Consider the following 21775-nt stretch of genomic DNA (forward strand, 5'->3'; position numbering starts at 1 on the left):
TTGAACGGGCTGTATCCCAGCATGATTGGGGTTAACTACTAAATAATTATTCCTCCTCGTTCAATACACTTTAAATTTGTACTTTAATCAAAATGACAGAAAAGAAAGTAAGCCATAATATACTACTTGTCATTAGTGAAGAATGATTCTGATACAGAGAAACTAAATGGAAAATAGCTTTCATTTTTCTAATTTATTGCATTTGGTTATTTATTTAGGTAGCAAGCTAATTAATTATTGTGCTTAGCTAATAGTTCAAGACTCATTGTCTTGCTGTCCTGTCATTTTTAAATTTTATTTTTCAATTATAGTTGACAGTCAGTATTATTTTATATTAGTTGTAGGTGTACAGCATAGTGTTCAGACAATCATATACTTTACAAAGTGATACTCCTGATATTTCGAGTATCATACATACTTATTAAGTATTATTGACTATATTCCCTGTGCTGTGCTTTACGTCCCCGAGACAATTTTGTAACTAACAATTTGTAACTCTTAATCCCTTCACCCTTTTCATCCTGCCCCCTGAACCCTCCCCCCATCTGGCAGTCTTCAATTTGTTCTCTAACTACGAGTCTGTTCCTATTTTGTCTATTCATTTATTTTGTTTTTTAGATTCTACATGTAAGGGAAATCATATGGTATTTGTCTTTCTCTGTCTGACTTATTTCACTTAGCATAATATCCTCAAGGCTCATTCATGTTGTCACAAATGGTAAGATTTCATTCTTTTTTATGGTCAAGGAATATTGCATTGTATATGTGTACCACAGATTTTTTTTTTTTATCCACTCATCTATTGATGTGCAATTGGATGTTTCTATATCTTGGCTACTGTAAGTAATGCTATAATGAACCTAGGGGGTGTATATATCTTTTAGTGTTTTGGATTTCGTTGTATAGATACCCAGAACTGGAATTGCTGAGTCATGAGGCAGTTCTATTTTTATTTTTTGAGGATCGCCATACTGTTTTCTCAAAGTGGCTGCACCCATTTGCAATCCTGGTCAACAATGCAAGAGGGGTTGCCTTTTCTCCCATACTTGTGTTTATTGATTTATTGATGACAGCTATCCTGACAGGTGTAAGGTGATATCTCATTGTGGTTTTAATTTGCATTTCTTTTTGGAATAATGTCTATTCAGGTCCTTTGCCCATTTTTTAAATTGGATTGTTTGTTTTGCTGGTGTTGAGTTGCATGAGTTCTTTATAAATTTTGTATATTAACCCCTTGTCAGATGTATCAATCCCGGAACATTCTCTTCCATTCGGTAGGTTGCCTTTTCATTTTGTTGATGGCTTCTTTGCTGTGCAAAACTTCATCGTTTGATGTAGTCCCATTTGTTTATTTTTTTCTTTTGTTTCTCTTTTCCAAGGAGATGTATCAGAAAAAAAAATATTGCTAAGAGAAGCAACAGGTATTTTATTGCCTATGTTTTTTTCTAGGGTCTTTAGGGTTTCAAGTCTTACATTTAAGTCTTTAATCTATTTTAAATGTATTCTTATATATGTTTCCATTTATTTGTCTCTTCTTCAATTTCTTCCTTTGGTGATTTATAGTTTTATGAGTATAGGTCTTTTGTCTCCTTGGCTGAATTTATTCCTAGGTATTTTTCTTCTTGATGCAATTGTAAATGGGACTGTTTTCCTAATTTCCCTTTTTGAGAGTTCATTATTGGGATATAAAAATGCAACTGACTTATGAATATTAGTATAATATCCTGCTACATTACTGAATTCATTTTTCAGTTCTAGTAGGTTTTTGGTGGAATCTGTAGGGCTGTTTATATGTAGTATCAGGTCATCTGCAAATAGTGACAATTTTACTTCTTTCCAAACTGGGTGCCTTTTATTTCTTTTTCTTCTCTGATTGCTGTGGCTAGGACTGCCATATTGAATACTATATTGAATAAAAGTGGTGAAAGTGGACAACCCTGTCTTGTTCTTGATCTTAAGAAAAACATCTTTAGCTTTTCCCCATTGAGTATGTTCGCTGTGGGTTTGTCATATATAGCCTTTATTATGTTGAGGTACGTTCCCTTTATTCCCACTTTGCAAAGAGCTTTTATCATAAACTAGAGGCCTGGTGTACGAAATTTGTGCACAGGGGGGGTGGGTCCCTCAGCCCAGCCTGCACCCTCTCCAATCTGGGACCCCTACCTGGATCGGGCCTAAATGGACAGTCAGACATCCCTCTCACAATCCAGGACTGCTGGCTCTCAACTGCTCGCCTGCCTGCCTTCCTGATTGCCCCTAACCGCTTCTGCCTGCCAGCCTGATCACTCCCTAACCACTCCCCTGCCAGCCTGATTGATGCCTAACTGCTCCCCTGCCAGCCTGTTTGCCCCTAACTGCCCTCCCCTGCAGGCCTGGTCACCCCTAACTGCCCTCCCCTGCAGGCCTGGTCACCCCTAACTGCCCTCCCCTGCAGGCCTGGTCCCCCCCTCAACTGCCCTTCCCTGCAGGCCTGGTCGCCCCCAACTTCCCTCCTCTGCCGACCTGGTCACCCCTAACTTCCCTCCCCTGCAGGCTTGATCGCCCCCAACTGCCCTCCCTTGCAGGTCTGGTCCCTCCCAACTGCCCTCCCCTGCTGGCCTGATCACCCACAACTGCCCTCCCTTGCAGACCTGGTCCCTCCCAATTGCCCTCCCCTGCTGGCCATCTTGTGGTGTCCATCATGTGTCCACATGGGGGCAGTCATCTTTGACCACATGGGGGCAGCCATCTTGTGTGTTGGAGTGATGGTCAATTTGCATATTATTCTTTTATATTAGATAGAATTAGATAGGATAGAGGCCTGGTGAACAGGTGGGGGCCAGCTGGTTTGCCCTGAAGGGTGTCCCGGATCAGGGTGGGGGTTCCCTTCGGGCATGGGGCGGCCTGGGTGAGGGGCTTGTGGTGGTTTGCAGGCCGGCCGTGCCCCCCGGCGACCCAAGCAGAGGCCCTGGTATCTGGGGCTTATTTATCTTCTACAATTGAAACTTTGTAGCCTTGAGCTGAGCCAAGTCTTCTGCTCGCTCCCTGGCAGCAGCCATTTCTGTTGGGATTTATTTATCTTCTATAATTGAAACTTTGTAGCCTTAAGCGGAGGCCAAGGCAGGCCAGGGCTGCGGAAACTTGGCTTCCTCCATCACCGGGGGCAACTCCAGCCTCCTGCTCTCTCCAGCTCCATGGCTGCCGCCATTTTTGTTGGGATTTATTTATCTTCTATAATTGAAACTTAGTAGCCTTAAGCAGAGGCCAAGGCAGGCCAGGGCAGGCGGAAAGCTTGGCTTCCTCCATTGCCAGGGAAACCCAAGCCTCCTACTCTCTCTGTGGCTGCAGCCATCTTGGTTGGGTTAATTTGCATACTTGCTCCTGATTGGCTGGTGGGCATGGCTTGTGGGTGTAGTGGAGTTATGGTCAATTTGCATATTACTCTTTTATTAGATAGGATGAATTTTGTCAAATGCTTTTGATATGATTTTGTCAAATGCTTTTGATATGATTTTTCCCCCTTCATTTTGTTTATGGGGTGTATCACATTAATTGATTTGTAGATATTTTACCAACCTTTCATCCCAGAGATAAATCCCACTCGATCATGCTATATGATCTTTTGAATGTATTTGCTAATATTTTGTTGAGGATTTTTGCATCTATGTTCATCAGGCATATTGGCCTATAACGTTCTTTCACTGCAGTGTCTATATCTGGTTTTGGAATTAGGATAATGCTGGCCTTGTAAAATGAGCTTGGAAGCCTTTCCTTCTCTTGAATTTTTTTTGGAATAGTTTGGGAAGGATAGGTGTTAATTCTTCTTTGAAAATTCACCTGTGAAGCCATCTGGTCCAGGACTTGTGAAGGGAACACAGCCTGGAACTGAAGTCACAACTCGTAACTTTTTCTAAAGAGGGCTATTTAGTCATATAAAAACTTGGGTTGTTTTAATATCTTTTCCACTTAGACTATGCGAGACTAATCCAGTTGAAAATGTCCCCATTTTAAAACCTACCCCAACTTTTCATCCGAAAGAGCATCATTTACTTAGTCTGTGGCACCAAGCGATAATCCCTCTCAACTTTCGGCAAAACATAGACCGTGTCACGAGGTCACGAGGGAAAACTCATCGTTTGCACTGAGCCTGCCCCTCCCAGGGTGCAGAACTTGGCATTTTCTTTTTAAGGAGGAAGCGGGCAAGGAGGAAACTTAGAACAGCTTGTTCAACTCAGTTTGCTGACGGACAGCTGTTAAGCAGCCAACTGTGCAGAGACTTTTATGGGGACAAACCAGCTGTGAGCCCTCTGGTCTTAGCAGAGAACAACTCAGCACTTGGCTTGTCCCGCTATGTTTCAGATCCCAGTGGCACTCATGCAATTCTAACAGCCACTCTGGGTTCAAATGCAGCCCTGGGCTGTGATCAGGTGTAATGAAGAGAGTGAAAGATCACCCCCCCACCCCCATTCCCGCTGGTATACCCATAGCCACATATAAGCACTCAGTAGGGTTATCTTACTTCTTAAGCTTGGATGCTGAATACTGAGATTCTTCTTAGCCTCTTGGGCCTAATTAAAGCCGTCAAGAAGGAATTCTTCCTATGTTCATAGCAGCACAATTTACAATAGCTAAGATTTGGAAACAGCCTAGGTGCCCGTCAGCAGATGACTGGATCAGAAAACTATGGTACATCTACACAATGGAATACTATGCTGCCATAAAAAAAGAAGGAATTACTACCATTTGTAGGCACCTGGATGGAATTAGAGAACATTATGCTGAGTGAAATAAGCCAGTCAATGAAAGAAAAATACCACATGATCTCACTCATTTGGGGATAATGAAAAGCAGTATAAACTGATGAACAAAAAGATAGATACAGAGGCAGTAAAGCATCCAACAGACTGTCAAATTACAGCGGGAAGGTTCGGGAGAGGTGGGGGAAATAAGAGATCAACCGAAGGACTTATATGCATGCATATAAGAGTAACCAACGGGTGCAAAACATTGGGGGGTGAGGGCATGTATGGGAGTGGGGTGGGGGGGGCAATGGTAAGATATGTACACATATAATACCTTAATTTAAAAAAAGAGTTAAAAAAAAGAAAAAAAAAAGGAATTCTTTAAGTTAGAAGCTCATTATGTATTCACACTTAAGAGAAAAACCATTAAAATACCCCATGTTGGTCTACATTGATATTTGTACATCAACACAGTGTTCAAAAGCCAACGGAAACTCACAGGTTAAAGAACAGAAAAGTGAGGTACTTACAATGCCCGAGTCATGTCTTGGCTTTATTTTATAAAGTGCTTTCCCCTTCTTCTGCCTGCACACCTCTTCCGCTTCTTTCACTCTGCGTGGGGAGAAGACACGGGAATTTGGGAATTTGAACAAAGACCTACACAGACCATAGCAATTCACCGTATAGTTGGTGAGCAAGCGTCAACTCATTAAGGATTTGAATTATTGGAGGAAAAAAATACACAGAAATGTCACCCGACATTTGATTTAAAAACGTAGAACGGCATGCACGGACGGTTGAACCTCAGAGGGAAGGCAGGGGAGGGTGGGTGGGAAGGGATCAACCAATGAACTGGTGTGCATATGTGTATCACCTATGGACACAGACAATGGGGTGGTGAGGGCCTGGGGGTAGGGAGGATGGGAGCAGGCTGGAAGAGGTTTTATTTTGGGGCGGGGAGGCGGGGGGAGTAGGACCTATGTAATACATTCAACAATAAAGATGTTAAAAATAAAATAAATAAAAATATAGACTGTCAGAGCTAGAGGCCAATTCATCCAGGGGTTCTTCACTTGGAATCAAAGGAAGCAGAATGGAATAATATACAAAAAGATAAAGATTGCCGAAACCGGTGTGGCTCAGTGGATAGAGCGTCGGCCTGCGGACTGAAGGGTCCCAGGTTCGATTCCGGTCAAGGGCATGTACCCTGGTTGCGGGCACATCCCCAGTGGGAGGTGTGCAGGAGGCAGCTGATGGATGTTTCTCTCTCATCGATGTTTCTGGCTCTCTATCCCTCTCCCTTCCTCTCTGTAAAAATATCAATAAAATATATTTTAAAAAAAAAAGATAAAGATTGTTATGTACACATTTTGTCCTATATTTAAAAAGTCTTTTATACAAGAAAGTATAGAAAATGACACATATACAAGACAGCAAAGGAAAATTCCTCATTTTTCAGGTGCGCATACTCAGATCGGCTTTATTACATGCCTAGGACAGGCACCATAACATACACCCAGAAGCACTAAAATCATTAAATGAACAGCATCACGTAAAAACTCAACAGCTTACTTCAAATGAGTTCAGATTCACTTTCCACAGCACATTTAGACTCACGCGTGCAAGTCCATCGCCCTGAATACTTGGGTAGCTTTTAAAAAACTGAATTTCATCAAGCATGGGAAACATTCATTTCATTGAGAACAGAAAATAGAGAGTGAGCGATAATGACATTTTCATACCACGAGAATGTCTTTTTAAGCACACACGCCAAGGCAAACAGTAATGCGTTTGCCAGAGGTAGAGTTAAGAGAGGATGTTATTTGGAGAGTAAGTTCTGGCTTTGCTAGGGACATCGGGCAGCGTCTTACTATTCCGATGCCGCTGACCTCGTATTGCCTCAAACAGCAAAAGGGAGCCGTGATACATCACAGTATTACTGTTATTACTACACAGAGTGGTTGCAAAGATTTTTAAACAAATGTATTTAAAATTTCTTTCCAAAAACTTAAAATACTATAAACAGCTATGCAGGTTTACTTCCAAGGTACCATAGGACAGCTACAAACCGGAACCCTATTAATATAACGGGGTACCATAGGAAGGAAAATAACCTATCAGATTAATGATATTGTGTTATTATGGTTTACTTTGGGAATGAAAAAAGTGACGTATTTCTGAAGGAAGTAAAAAGGCCGTGACAGCCGAAACCGGTTTGGCTCAGTGGATAGAGCATCGGCCTGCGGACTGAAAGGTCCCAGGTTCGATTCCGGTCAAGGGCATGTACCTTGGTTGCGGGCACATCCCCAGTGGGAGGTGTGCAGGAGGCAGCTGATCGATGTCTCTCTCTCATCGATGTTTCTGGCTCTCTATCCCTCTCCCCTCCTCTCTGTAAAATATCAATAAAATATATTTTAAAAAAATAAATAAATAAAAATAAAAAAAAAAAAAGGCCGTGACATTTTCATAAAAGACCTGTGTGTACGTCTGGAAGACTATTTCGTCAAAGAAATGGATTGTAAATATCGTTTGTTGAGTCCTGTGACACAGGAGCTAATGAGAGGATTCATTTCCAAGAGAGCTCAGTGAATCTCTGCTCTTAAACAACTGAATGCAACAAATAATTCAATTCGGGAGCCACAGGGCTGATGTGAGTGTTTACCTTAAAGTGCAACCAATGAAAGTAACTCCTTTAGGACGTAAGATGCCTGTGGGGTTGATATTGTCAGCAGTTCCAGAAAATGATGACACTCCATTGCTAACCCTTCTCTGACTTTCCACCCAGGCCATAAATTGCCTTTAATCCTTCCTCCAAACATTTGAAGACAAAAATATGTTCTTTATAACAAACCAAGGACTGCGGAGTCCCCATCTTCCTCTGAAGCCACGATCAGTAAATTCAAAATGAAGTCTTTTTGGACAGGGAATTAAGGAAACTTTTTCCGTAGCCAAAATCCAGTATATTCCCTCTTACATTGGCTGGGAGCACTCTAAAGCATTTGGGGACATTTATAAAAATGGACGTCCCCAGCATTTAGATCACCAGAGCGTCTTCATTTTCTCACTATCTTATTTATCTTGTTCTCAAAACACATTTTTGGAAGGATCACAGGAAGCCGCGTCTAACGCACACGTATTTAATTTCACACAGAAACGATGCGGCCATTCCTTCCGGCAGAGAGGACGAGAGCTACCAAGAATGTGCGTACGAACCCTCGCCGGATCTTTGAGCTCAGCCATTTATTTGACAATCATTTATGGAGAAGCAACTCGACATCAGGCACTGGGAGGGGCTCTGTTTTATAAGGACAGTGAAGTTCAACGTCTAATACAGCCGTGGGCAAACTACGGCCCGCGGGCCGGATCCGGCCCGTTCGGCTGTTCTATCCGGCCCGCGGAGCTGAAAGAGCGGAGGGTTCTCTTGCTCTCCCCTCCGCTCCTTTCCTTTGAATTTATATGAGTTCACACAAACACTCCACCCATGCTTTTGTTCCGGCCCTCCGGTCCAGTTGAAGAACCCATGGTGGCCCTCGAGTCAAACAGTTTGCCCACCCCTGATAGGAAAGAGACGCACAGAGCAGGGGAGCGCAGTGGGGCATGGAGCACCACCCCTGGGTCTGCAGGGTTCAGCTGTGTCCCCGAGGAGGGCTTGGAGGCGGGGGGTATGGGGATCTTTCTGGAGAAGGTTGACAGCCAAGCCTTGTTGCATTTTAGAGAGAATGGAAGGGAAGGAGGGTGACAGAGAGAGAGAGAGAGAGAGAGAGAGAGAGGTGAGAGAGACACACTGATTGGTTGCCTCCCACATGGAATTGAGCCTGCAACCCAGGCATGTGCCCTTGACCGGAATGGAACTCTTCAGTCTGAAGGCCAACACTCTATCCTCTGAGCCAGACCGCCTAGGGCTGCATTTGATCTTGACAAGGGAAAAGTTTTGTAACAGAGCAGTGATGTGCACCAAGAGGTGTTCTCTGGAGAAAGGCAGTTCAGGGCGGAGCATGCTGGTGAGGACTAGGACAGCTAGCAGCAGAATCAGTCTTGTGTGTGTACCTGCTGTCTACAGTCTATCTGATGCAAGACCCAGCCTTCCCGAACCTCAAGGCCACTGGCTGTAAATGCAGAACCATAAAGTTCTTCTCGCCTATTGATTTCAGAGGAGGGAGGAGAGGGAGAGAGAGAGGAGAGAGAGAGAGAGAGAGAAGCATCAATGATGAGAGAGAATCATGGATCGGCTGCCTCCTGCACGCCCCACACTGGGGATGGAGCCCGCAACCCAGGCATGTTCCCTGACCGGGAATCGAACCCTGACCTCCTGGTTCACAGGTTGACGCTCAACCACTGTGCCAACCTGGCCGGGCTGAAATTTTTAAAAGGGAAGAAATGCCCCCAAGGAAAGCAAAACACCTTCAAGTATTAAAGCTTAAATTTACTTTAAAAACTCTAAGTTAAACCTATCTTCTAAAAATGAAGGTGTGTGTATAACCTAAAGAAAACCAACTGCATCGCAATATGGCAATGGAGATGTTTTTATTCCTGACACATACATGTTCTAAGTTGTCACAACTTCATTTCTTTCAAGATATTACGCTTAGACGTAAGGTATTAAGCATGGCAAATCTGAGTCCAGGAGAATGAGAATATTTTAAAATTAAGATTTATATTATAGAGAAGACAGAGGTAGGTGGGTGATGATCAATTGAAAAATCCTTTGTATTCCAGAATTCGTTGAAATTCGTTCCAATTCCAATGACTGTGTTTATTTTGGTGTTCTGTGTGTGTGTGTGTGTGTGTGTGCGTGCGTGCGTGCGTGCGTGTGTGTGTGTGTGTGTGTGTTTCAAAACGAATGGAAAGTTCCCGAATGTCTTCCTGAACAACATTGGGTGCCTTTGCATAAAGGATTCTTCTGAACCCAGAACGTGGCTTCTTATTTCTGTCCTAATAAACAGGCATTTTCCTCTGCACGTCCCCTCCCCAGGCCCAGGCCCATGTATTGCCAGGCACACGTATCCAGAAAGCTCGGGGCGATCACATTTAAAGACGGCGTGGGGGATGGGGAAGGGGGGTGCCCTCCGGCAGGCGCAGAGAAGGGAACCAGAGGGCCCCCAGGCGGGAGAACGTGTATCTCCCTGCCAGGGCCAAAGCCGGGCGGGCCACGCCCCCATCGAGGAAACAGATATGCTCTCACCATTCAATCGAACGAGGAAGGGAGCCACTTCCCTGCCACGAAACACTCATAATTGGGTCTGAATGAGTATCCGTGGCAGACGGATTGGTTTCTCGCCGGCTCCAGCCCGGCTTGCAGGGAGCAGCCTGGCTCCTCACGGGAGTCTCAGGCCCGAGAGAGGTTTGCGTGCAGCCCAGGGCTGGGGTGTCACACGTCTCAGGCCCTCCCACGGCAGAGATGGTCCTTGTAACCATCAGTTAGACAGGGGTGGGCAAACTTTTTGACTCGAGGGCCACCATGGGTTCTTAAACTGGACCGGAGGGCCAGGACAAAAGCATGGATGGAGTGTTTGTGTGAACTAATATACATTCAAAGTAAAGTAAAGGAGCGGAGGGGAGAGCAAGAGAACCGGATAGAACAGCTGGATCCGGCCCGCGGGCCGTAGTTTGCCCACAGCTGAGTTAGGAGGACACATCATTATGGTCATTGCCAGCGGGCTGAAACACAACAGTATTGTGTTTGCCTACAAACTGATACTTTCTCTAACCCCAACGAGAAAGGGAACACACACACACATACACACACACACACACACAGAAGGAGGGAAGGGGGGGAGACGAGACAAAGGCTGGTGGGGGGAGGGGCGCCAGCCTGAGGTTGTGGGCCTCTTTCCAGGTAGAGAAAGTAGACATGACACCCCTTGTGGACTTAAAGGAGATGTGGGAGACTTGACTCCTGGCTCTGTCTTCTCTCCAGGATTAACCTCAACGATTTCAAACATCCACACACAGCCCTCGCCCGTGTGGCTCAGTGGATAGAGCATCGGCCTGTGGACTGAAGGGGCCCCGGTTCGATTCTGGTCAAGGGCACATCCTTCGGTTGCAGGCTCTGGCCCTAGTCAGGGCGTGTGCAGAAGGCAGCCAGTGGATGTGTCTCTCTCACATCGATGTTTCTCTCTCTGTGTCTCTCTCTCGCCCTTCCACTCTCTCTCTCTCTCAAAATCAATCCTATTTAATAAAAGCCTAATATGCAAATTGACTGCACGGCGGAACAACCAGCGGAATGACCGCTCACTATAATGTACACTGACCACCAGGGGGCAGATGCTCAACTCAGTAGCTGCCCCCAGCCCGCAGGCCCCAGGCCAGCCAAGGCAGGTGCCAGCGGGGGCGGGGAGGGGGGGGAGCCTGATCACCCTGCTGGTTGCCCCACAGATTGGCCCCAATCACTGGCCAGGCCTAGGGACCCTACCCATGCATGAATTTCGTGCATGGGGCCTCTAGTGGAAAAATAACCTTGGTTGAGGATTAACAACAACAAAAATAAAAAATAAAAAATATATACACACATAAAACTGCTGAAAATAGAATGGGAACCCACCCAAATGTCACGTATTATCTCAGGTAAAAAGAACCTAAGTTTCCGCAGGCACGTGTTTCTGAATTTGAGTGGAATCTGAATGTCTTCCCTCACCAGCTGGCTGCTTCAGAGAGCACACTGCCTTCGCACGTCAAATGGGGAGCAATGAGGAGGAGCACAGGGTAGCTCCTGACTCAAGGAGACCAAGTTTCAAAACAGCCACCTTGGAGCTGCTTGATAGGACAGCACGTGGCTCAGAAGGGGACATTCAGAGCCGGACAGGGACCTGCTGGGCATCCCGAGGGCCTGGCCCCGCTCCCTTCATGGAACGTGCAATGCAAGCCTGCCACTCCTATTAGCAACATGAGCTGAATTCTGAAGAATATTCACAGTCTAAGACAGGGGTGGGCAAACTTTTTGACTCGAGGGACACAATGGGTTCTTAAACTGGACCGGAGGGCCAGAACAAAAGCATGGATGGAGTGTTTGTGTGAACTAATATAAATTCAAAGTAAAGGAGCGGAGGGGAGAGCAAGAGAACCAGATAGAACAGCCGGATCCAGCCCACGGGCTGTAGTTTGCCCAAGGCTAGTCTAAGATCTAGGATTCCATGATAGTTAGATATACTCTATTCTTTTTTTTAAATATATTTTTTTTACTGATTTCAGAGAGGAAGAGAGAGGTAGAGAAATAGAAACATCAATGATGAGAGAGAATCATTGATCAGCTGCCTCCTGCACACCCCACACTGGGGATCGAGCCTGCAACCCGGGCATGTGCCCTTGACCGGGAATCGAACAGTGACCTCCTGGTTCATAGGTCAACGCTCAACCAGAGAACCACGCTGGCTGAGCTAACCAGTTTTTTAATTCTTTTCTTTTCAGAGAACTGAATTTTCCAACTATCTTTCTGGAGATGCGTTCTTAACCTCTTTTCTTAATTATTAAACTTCCCCTCTAATGTTATTTTTCCTCCCAGGGCTCTGATCTTGACTCTGATCTTGACTGTGATTTCACCGGAAATCTCCACTTCACAATTCCAACTACCCTTCCTACGCTGAAGACTTCAGCCCTGCATGTCCGGCTCTGGCCTTCCCTGCCCCACGCTCCAGATCCTGGTGGACAGTACGCTCCTCTCTCTCACCTGGGCCTTGGCTAAGCACATAAGCAGTCACCCTCTGAGCTGTTCCTCTCCCTCTTCCCCACCCCCTCCATGCGTATGCAACTAGTCAACAAACTCTGTTATTCATTATTCTTTAATGATTTTAAAATCTGCCCCAACATCTCTAATTCCATTGATTTTGTTGTTGTTGTTGTTTTCGTTCATCTTCACCCGCGGATATTTTTTCCCCATTGATTTTTTTTTAATATATTTTATTAATTTTTTACAGAGAGGAAGAGAGAGGAGAGGGATAGAGAGCTAGAAACATCGATGAGTGAGAAACATCGATCAGCTGCCTCCTGCACACCCCCTACTGGGGATGTGCCCGCAACCAAGGTACGTACCCTTGACCGGAATCGAACCTGGGACCTTTCAGTCCGCAGGCCGATGCTCTATCCACTGAGCCAAACCGGTTTCGGCCCCATTGATTTTTAAAGAGAGTGGGAAGGAAGGGGAGAGACACAGAGAGAGAAACATCGATGTGAGAGAGACACATGGATCGGCTGCCTCCTGCACGCCCCCTACAGGGGATCGAGCCTGCAATCCGGGCATGTATCCCGACCAGAAATCAAACCGTGACCTCCTGGTTCATAGGTTGACACTCAACGACTGAGTCACTCTGGCTGGGCTAAGACTAAATCTTTTAAAACTCTGAACATGTAAATTATGGCCGTTTAAAATAATTTCTGAAAAGAAACTATTTAGAAAAATTGGCCACATGATTTATCAAATGCTGGTGAACAGCACTATAACTGGACACATGTTGAACTCTATTCAAGGAAAAGTAGTAATGGAAACACAACGGGCTTTAGTGTTCATCTCTGAAAGAGGAAAGCACGTAAGACTGTCCAGAGAAAACACATTCTCTTGATTCTAACTTCTAGGGGGAATTTTTGATGTAGCTCTCAACATAAGAAATGTGAACTACAGTTAGTACAAATCTAAAAATCCAGAAGACTGAGAAATTTCTCCAGTGGCCTTTAAAAAAAAATCCTCCATATAAACTGAGATTAATTTTCAAACTTGAACTTAGTGAAGACATTTCTGAGGACATTTCTAAAAACTTTAGGACAGTCGGCATATTTCCTCGATTATCTCAAACTAGAGGCCCGGTGCATGAAATTCGTGCAAGGGGCTCAGCCCTCGCCGCCCCAGCTTCATCCAGAAGGTCGTCCAGAAGGACGTCTGGAAGGATGTTTGGCTGTCTGGTCTAATTACCATATTACGCTTTAATTATTATAGACTGCAGTGGTCTCAACTGAACAGCAGTCAGCAAGGGGCTCATTTAGGACAAGTGCTGGGAATACCAACAATTCTGTGCTGGTGAAGGAGGGAAATAAATTCCCTTCTGGGATCAGATGAGTAAACAACAGAGTTCACATTCCATTGTGTAAATAAGGAGACTGAATTATATTCTGTCATACCAGGAGTAGCCTTCGTCCATGAACTCCCACAGGAACTTAACATGGTATCCGAAAATGTCGACAAATCTAGAACATTCCAGTTAGGACTTTTTAAAATGCTTAGATGATAATCATTTAATAGTCATTTTAATAGGATATGTATGTCCCTACATACATTAGAAATTATAAGCTTCTGACCACACTTTTCATCACTAATTTAAAATCTCTGATTTAGAAAAAAAAATAAAGGTTTGCTTTTCTACCGGATCACGTAGTAGGGTCAATTTTCATTCTATATTAGATGTTGATTTACATGGAATTCACAAGAGTAGCTCAACTAAATTGTCTTTTTTTTTAAGTCCTGTAACAATGACCATGTTCTTCCTGTATATACTGAGGATTTTTAGATTTCCTCAATAAAACAGTGAAATGACACTCCCGTCACACAAAATGTCATACATGATGGCCAAAGCTATGACAAAATCACATTTGACAGCAAACTTCATCTTTTATTACAAGAAAATGGTGTTGGTTACTCCAACTGACATTTTTCATGCAAACATCCTTTTCTATTTACCTTTCCTAAACTGTACCTTTCCTCTCTCCACCTGTGTTAGGATATTTCCTGCATCTCAGTGATATTCATTTTGCAAATGGCTCAGAAAGTTTTTGATTATATTCAGTGAGAGATCAAATTAAGTTTTCCTGGTCCTCACGCGTGGTGTATGTTTGGATACTTCTCCAGCAAGGACAATATGGACGAATAGCTTAGATCCTGTTTTTATAAAAGACTTTTTTTCGGTGGGGAATTCTAGTTTAGAGAGAGTTTATCACATTTCCTCCTTGTAAGACTCATAAAAGAGTAAAACAAAGCTACTTGTGTCATAATGGCGCAGAATTATGCAAGAGGAAGAATGGCTTAATTAAAGAGTTAGATGTGGGAGATACAAGGCAGAAATGGGATCAAGGAAACAAACACGCATTAAGGGAGAACAAGGGTCACAATTTTCCCTCCACTGGATTATTCCTAACTGGCCGAAGACATGCTGTTCATCCCACCATCAAAAAAAATTCCTGAATCCGCTTTCCCCTCCGGCCGGACCTTTTCTGTGTGACCCTGTCCTAAGTATGAACTCCTCAAAAAAGTTGCCTATAACCCTGGCTGGTTTGGCTCAGTGGATAGAGCATCAGCCTGCGGACTGAAGGGTCCCAGGTTCATTTCTGGTCAAGGGCACATGCCCGGGCTGCCAGCTCGATCCCCAGGAGGGGGCGTGCAAGAGGCAGCGATCCATGATTCTCTCTCATCATTGATGTTTCCATCTCTCTCTCCCTCTCCCTTCCTCTCTGAAGTCAATAAAAATATTACCAAAAAAAAAACACGTTGCCTATCATCACCATCCCCACATCCTCTTCTCCCATCCAATCCAATCCAGCGTTTGTCTCTCACCACTTGAGAGAGACTACTCTTGCGGATGTCACCAATTCCTCCACGTTCCCAAACACAAAGGTCAACACTCAGTCCTCATCTTCCCCAAAGGGGCACGAGCAACATTTCACTCGGTTCTTTCTCTCGTCCCTCCTGCTTGAAGCTCTCTCTTCACCTGGCCCACCGGGCTACCCAGGCTGGCCCCAACATCCCCAAGTGTTTGGGACACAGCAGTAGATCACAGTCAGTGGTAAAGTGGCTGTGAGTCCCTTTCTTTTTCTTTATTAATAACTAGAGGCCCGGTGCACAAAATTCATGCACGGGGGTGTGTGTCCCTCAGCCCAGCCTGCACCCTCTCCAATCTGGGACCCCTCGAGGGATGTCCGACTGCCCATTTAGGCCCAATCCTGGTAGTCAGTGCAGATTTAGGTCGGACATCCCTCTCACAATCCAGGACAGCTGGCTCCCAACTGCTCGCCTGCCTGCCTTCCTGATTGCCCCTAACCGCTTCTGCCTGCCAGCCTGATCACCCCCTGACCTCTCCCCTGCCAGCCTGATTGATGCCTAACTGCTCCCCTGCCAGCCTGTTTGCCCCTAACTGCCCTCCCCTGCAGGCCTGGGTCCCCCCCAACTGCCCTTCCCTGTAGGCCCAGTCACCCCCAACTTCCCTCCTCTGCCGGTCTGGTCACCCCTAACTGGCCTCCCCTGCAGGCTTGATTGCCCCCAACTGCCCTCCCTTGCAGGCCTGGTCCCTCCCAACTGCCCTACCCTGCTGGCCATCTTGTGGTGGCCATCTTGTGTCCACATGGGGGCAGCCATCTTGTGTGTTGGAATGATGGTCAATTTGCATATTACTCTTTTATTAGATAGGATAAGCTTTCTTCATAATTCCATCACTTGCACTTACTTGTATATGTATGTTTTCCTGAATGATTATATGTGATTGGGAATATCTCTCCATTCACCCATCATCAATCCATCCGTCTGTCCATCCATCCATGATATTAAAAAAATGCTTTTCCACCTTTTTCTCTAATTTGTCATCAATAGTCTCTAGCCTCTAGTTCTTGCTATTGTTCTCTGTGCTCTAGTTCCTTTATTTTGCCTTTATAAAATAAAAACATTAGAAAAGTCAGCGGCTGTAGGAAGTAAACCCATATGCAAGCTCTGCAGAATTAAGAGCGCTTCTGCTCTAAAAACAACACACGACTTTCAGACCACATTGACATCCACGTCTAGACGGACTTTTACAATGAAAGCTTCCGAGTTATCTGAGAGCATCTTAACTTCTCTTAACTGATGCATACTTTTTCCAACTATTTCTCATCTCATTTACCTCCCCCACAAACTTGGAACACTTTAAAGTGGCCAAGTGGAGTTTCATCCAACTTTCCAAAAATGTTCACCCCCAGGCCATAGGAATTTGAACCAAAGAGGTTAATTTTTAAAAATAATTCCATCTCATAAAATTAAGATCTACTGTAAATATGCTTTTATTCCTGATGTGCTTTATTTTTTTTAAATGTGGCTTATGTACATTTATAATGATAATTAGAATATTTTAAAGATGAGAGTTCGTATTTTTACCTCCTTTCCTTTTCCTCACCCAACAAATTTGAGAGACTGATCTCCATACACTTTGATGCCAAATGAAAGCTTCCAGGAGATTCTCACATGCAAACGTCTACTTCTGGCTATTTTAAATGCGAAATGAAAGTCTTCGATTCTGACACCAATTCCCAAGTATGTTTTTCCCCACACCACCAAGCAATTAACCCAATTCTGACCCCATCTCCTGGGAGCCAGTGTCAGACCCCACAGGTTAAGGCAGCCTTGGGCAAACTACGGCCCGCGGGCTGGATCCGGCTGTTCTATCCGGTTCTCTTGCTCTCCCCTCCGCTCCTTTACTTTGAATTTATATTAGTTCACACAAACACTCCATCCATGCTTTTGTTCCGGCCCTCTGGTCCAGTTTAAGAACCCATTGTGGCCCTCGAGTCAAAAAGTTTGCCCACCCCTGGGTTAAGGGCTCCGTCCCACAAGACTGCCCCCCACTTCCGTTGCCAACTGCAGTCCAGGTTGCCACCTGTGCTTCTGGTCAACCAGCCAGGGATAGGAGGTTCTAATCACACCCTCCTTAGGTCCAATTGCTTTGCCAGAATGGCTCACAGAACTCTCACACTTTACTTACTAGATCACTGGGTTATTATAAAAGGATATCGCTCAGGAACGCCTGATAGAAGACATACACAGGGCAAGGTAGGTGGGAAGAGGTGTGGAGATTCCATGCTCTCTGCGTGCACTACTCTCCCTGAATCTCCATGTGCCCTCCAATCTGGAAGCTCCTTGAATCCCATTCTTGGGGTTTTTATGGAGACTTCTTTACATGGGTATGAGTGACTAAATCATGGCTCATTGGTAACTAGTTCAGTTACCCACCCCCTTTCCCGCCCACCAGGCCAACACAATGGGACTGAAAGTTCCAATCCTCTATCACAAAGTTGGTTCTGCTGGCCATCCTTAGATTACCCAGAGGCCTTCCGAAGTCAGCTCATTAAGATAAGCAAAGACACCTTCATTGCTCTTTCCACTGAGGGAATTCCAAGGGTTTTAGGAGCTCCGTGCAGGAATGAGATTGAAGACCAAATGTATATTTCCTCATTATAAACCGCAATATCACAAGGCCTATACGGTATGAGAATTCAATATATTATTTTGAGAAAGAGCAAAATGTCTATAAAACTTAACCTAATTTTAAGTTTTATCATTTTTCAAAGTGATGGCAAATCCACTGTAGATGTCCATATTATTAAAAAAAAAAAAACAACAGAAAAGATTAGTAGGGCTTAAATATAAAATACTAATTCATTAATATGACTACATTAGTCATATTATAGATCACTTTGTTTATTAAGAACAACATTGCCCTTATATCCTGTCTCATTATTGGGTTCTGCTACAAGTTACTACTACACAAGCTTAGGATGAACTCTAGAATCAAGCATACTTCCTTCTACTGCCCCGGAACTCCTCAGGTGGTGGAGACCAAGGTCATCTCTGGGGTGACGAACTCAGGGGACCAGGGCTCCCTCAGGGAGGAAGTAGGCAGACCTCTCTACTGCTGAAGGCTGCCCTTTTCTTCAAGGCCCACTTCCCATCATCTCATCTCCCAGCTCATCTCCAGAACCACTCCAGGGACAGAACACCATGAAACCCCTAACAAGATGCTAGTGAGTTCATGACCCGGGGTTGATTCTGCTCAAAGCAAAAACAGTTACAGTCTCCACCAGCACAGCCAAAGTTCTGTCCTCATCGAGACAACCACCTTCTCAAAATTAGTAGGTATTTCCTTTTCAAACGCCAGGCAACTTGGATCTGCCTAATTCTCCAAGGGACAGAGCAAGCCTACTTCCTGAGTGCGCACCAGGACCAGGTCACCTTCATTCCCCCTCTGAGCCTGAAGTTCTCACACGCCCAGGGTTGGTTAATTCCATACAAGGCGATGGTGGGCGTGGCTCCTGCTAGGACAGGAGGACCGCAGGCCCCTTTGCAAACTCCGAAGTGGCGCCTTTCAGCATGACCCTCCCTCTGTGAGACACCGCCATCCGGACAGGACTTCCTATAGCTCAGCATCAAGTTTTCAATCATTCAAGGAAGGACTCTGTAAGGAGACATCCCAGCCTTTCTCCAGAGAGAGCGATCAATGAACTGTGGAGACGTGTTGACCAGGCACTCTTTCTCTGATCTGGATATAGAGCGTGACACACAGGTGCCGGCCCAACTTCGATTCCTGAAGGAATGGGACACACTGGGTAATCAATGGGAGGTGGAAGACGGCCAGGCCCAGGCGGGACAAGACAGAGACATGGCTGATGGATTATTCAGAGAATGTTTAACATTACTCGACAAGATGAAATGACAGATGAAGTTGATGAAATAAGGTTTTCAAACTCAGAAAGACACTCAGGGTATCAGGGATCCTAAGGGTTTTGCGACAGTCTCTGACTCGGGAAACCAAAGCAAAATAAACCAAAATGGAATGAAATTAAATAACATAAAAATGCTCAGAGGCTTCATAGAAGATAACATTCAAAATGAGCGAGCAGACAGACCTCTGGTCTATCTACATATTAATAATATTAGAGCTATAACTAGAAGTCCCTAATTGCACAACAATGTCTTACATCATTTTAGGGAATTATATTAGGCATAATGGAATTTTCTTTTTTGGCTCTGCAGTGACTTTTTACTTTTAAAAAAAAATGCAAAATCATAGCTCATAAAACTCTAAGAGCATTAGAATTGGAAGTGATTTTATACTGGACATGTGAGAAATATTATGCACATAATATTTAAATGATGATGATGATGACGACAATGATAATAGTTTAAAGGTCACTTTATTTTATTTATTTTAAAATAGATTTTTATTGATTTCAGAGAGGAAGGGAGAGGGGGAGATAGAAACATCAATAATGAGAGAGAATCATTGACTGGCTACCTCCTGCACACCCCACCCTGGGGATGGAGCCCACAACCCGGGCATGTGCCCTGACCTGGAATTGAACCATGACCTCCTGGTTCATAGGTCAATGTTCAACCACTTAGCCACACCGGCCGGGCTGAAGATCATTGGAAGGAGAAACAAATTATAAGCAATAGTTCTCCACATAAACCGAAGAACCCAAGCTATGGGAGACTAATTTGGCCTGATGGCTGTCCATTCTTGGCTCCCTGTACACACCCCCACCCTCCACTACACATACATACTCAGCACATGCTCTCCCAAGTTGATTCCTTTTAAAATTGAGTTTGATGCCTTATCACAGTCGCTTCTAAATCTTAACCAGACTTCAGGGGGCAAAACCAAGTGAGCTAATTGTTCTTTGTCAAATACAATAACGACCAACATGTCTCAGTCTAATGTTCGCCATTACCTGGAACCCCAATTTTTGTTTCAAAGAAGAAATATATTTTTTAAATATATATATGTATACATATATATATTTAATATATTTTTTTTTATTTCAGGGAGGAAGGAAGAGGGAGAGAGAGAGGGAAACATCAATGATAAGAGAGAATCATTGATCGGCTGTCTCCTGCACGCCCCCGACAGGGGATCGAGCCCGCAACCTGGGCATGTGCCCTTGACCAGAATCAAACCTGAGACCCTTCAGTCCACAAGCGGACGCTCTATCCACTGAGCAACACTGGCCAGGGCCCACATTTTAAATGTAGAAAAGATATTTTCCGTTTCTCTAAAGCATCACTCTCACTAGTGGGAACAGGGATGCCATCTGGGAATGGAGTCTCCAAGCAGAGCAGTGCCTCAGGCAATCCTTCACTTCGGTGACCAACAAATACATCATCACATGATCGTAACCCTTCTTCCTTTATCCCCGTCCTTCAGATTTATCTTTGATTGCTTTGAAAAGTGGTCACTTCAACACTGATAACAACAGACTTCAATCTAAATAGACGGCTCCCTTGACGACAAATTTTGGAAACGGAAATGTTACCATGACAAGAGCCGCTCTCCAATTTAATGCCTAACCTTCTAAGGCCCAGCCTTCAGACTCTTTCCCCCTAATTACCGATTTCAGTCGGGCTGAAACCAGACTTGATTGCCACATGTTTGTGCAATTAAGCAGAGGAGCTCATCTGCTTTCTCCTGGCTCATCAAAGACTACCTGTCTCAGCGTCGACTAAACCAGTAAATTAAGTTAGACATCGCTTTAAACATAACCCGTGGCAATGTCACAATTGATCTATTGAACTGAAATGTCTTCAGCCAACGAAAAATGAAATCGCGGTAGACCACACTACCCACTACGGGGCTGGAGTGCCTGCTGACAGAGCCCGATTTCCTTGTCCAGAACACCTGTGTCTCTCTTGACCGCCCGGGAAATCCTCTTCCAACTCCAAGCTCCCTGGTCAGGAGTCCTCTGGGCAGAATTCATCCCCGGCCCCTGTCCTCCCACTGCGCATTGCACCACACCAGCGCTAGACGGTTAGCTCAAGGAAGGCAGATCGTCACCACATAGACCGAGTGCCTCCTGTGCCTGTAAAAACTCACTATGGGATGAGAATGTCATTGCAAATAACTTCATGCTGTGATAAGGCCGAAAACCGAGTTCAGCTTACAACAGAGCAACGGTGAGAAGTCAAGCTGTACTGGGTTCCCCACCGTCTTCTCCAGGGACTATTAATCGCTTCATCGGGATCAAAAAGCACATGAGTTCTCAAGCAGTCTGTGCTTCTTAACCCCAAGTGATAAAGCTCTTGGGGTCCTAGCTCCATCAAACCTCCTTAGTGGCTGGGAGATGGTGCTGCTAGCACGTGTCTTCCTGAAAATAAGACACAAGTCTTGTCCACTGCCTTCCACGCTGGCAGAGTAAGTATTCGCGTATCCCCCCAACTTCTAGATATAGTCCAGCTGAAATTCAAAGAACAAAAAGATTCTTCACATGTTCTGTGTTGCTCAGTGGCCACAAGTCTACGTTTCTTTTTAGAGAGGGATTTTTTTTTTAATTAAAATGCTTAC

General features: G+C 44.7%; 1 protein-coding gene across 1 annotated transcript in view; it reads right to left on the bottom strand.

Moving 5' to 3' along the window:
* Positions 1-21775, bottom strand: part of FMN2 (formin 2) — a 160054-nt gene that overhangs the window by 1805 nt on the left and 136474 nt on the right. The window contains 1 exon segment of the mRNA XM_080650940.1: positions 5252-5333. Within this exon segment, the coding sequence (XP_080507066.1) occupies positions 5252-5333 (82 nt within the window).

Source organism: Plecotus auritus (assembly GCF_963455305.1).
Source record: "Plecotus auritus genome assembly, chromosome: 14".
NCBI classification, from domain to species: Eukaryota; Metazoa; Chordata; class Mammalia; order Chiroptera; family Vespertilionidae; genus Plecotus; species Plecotus auritus.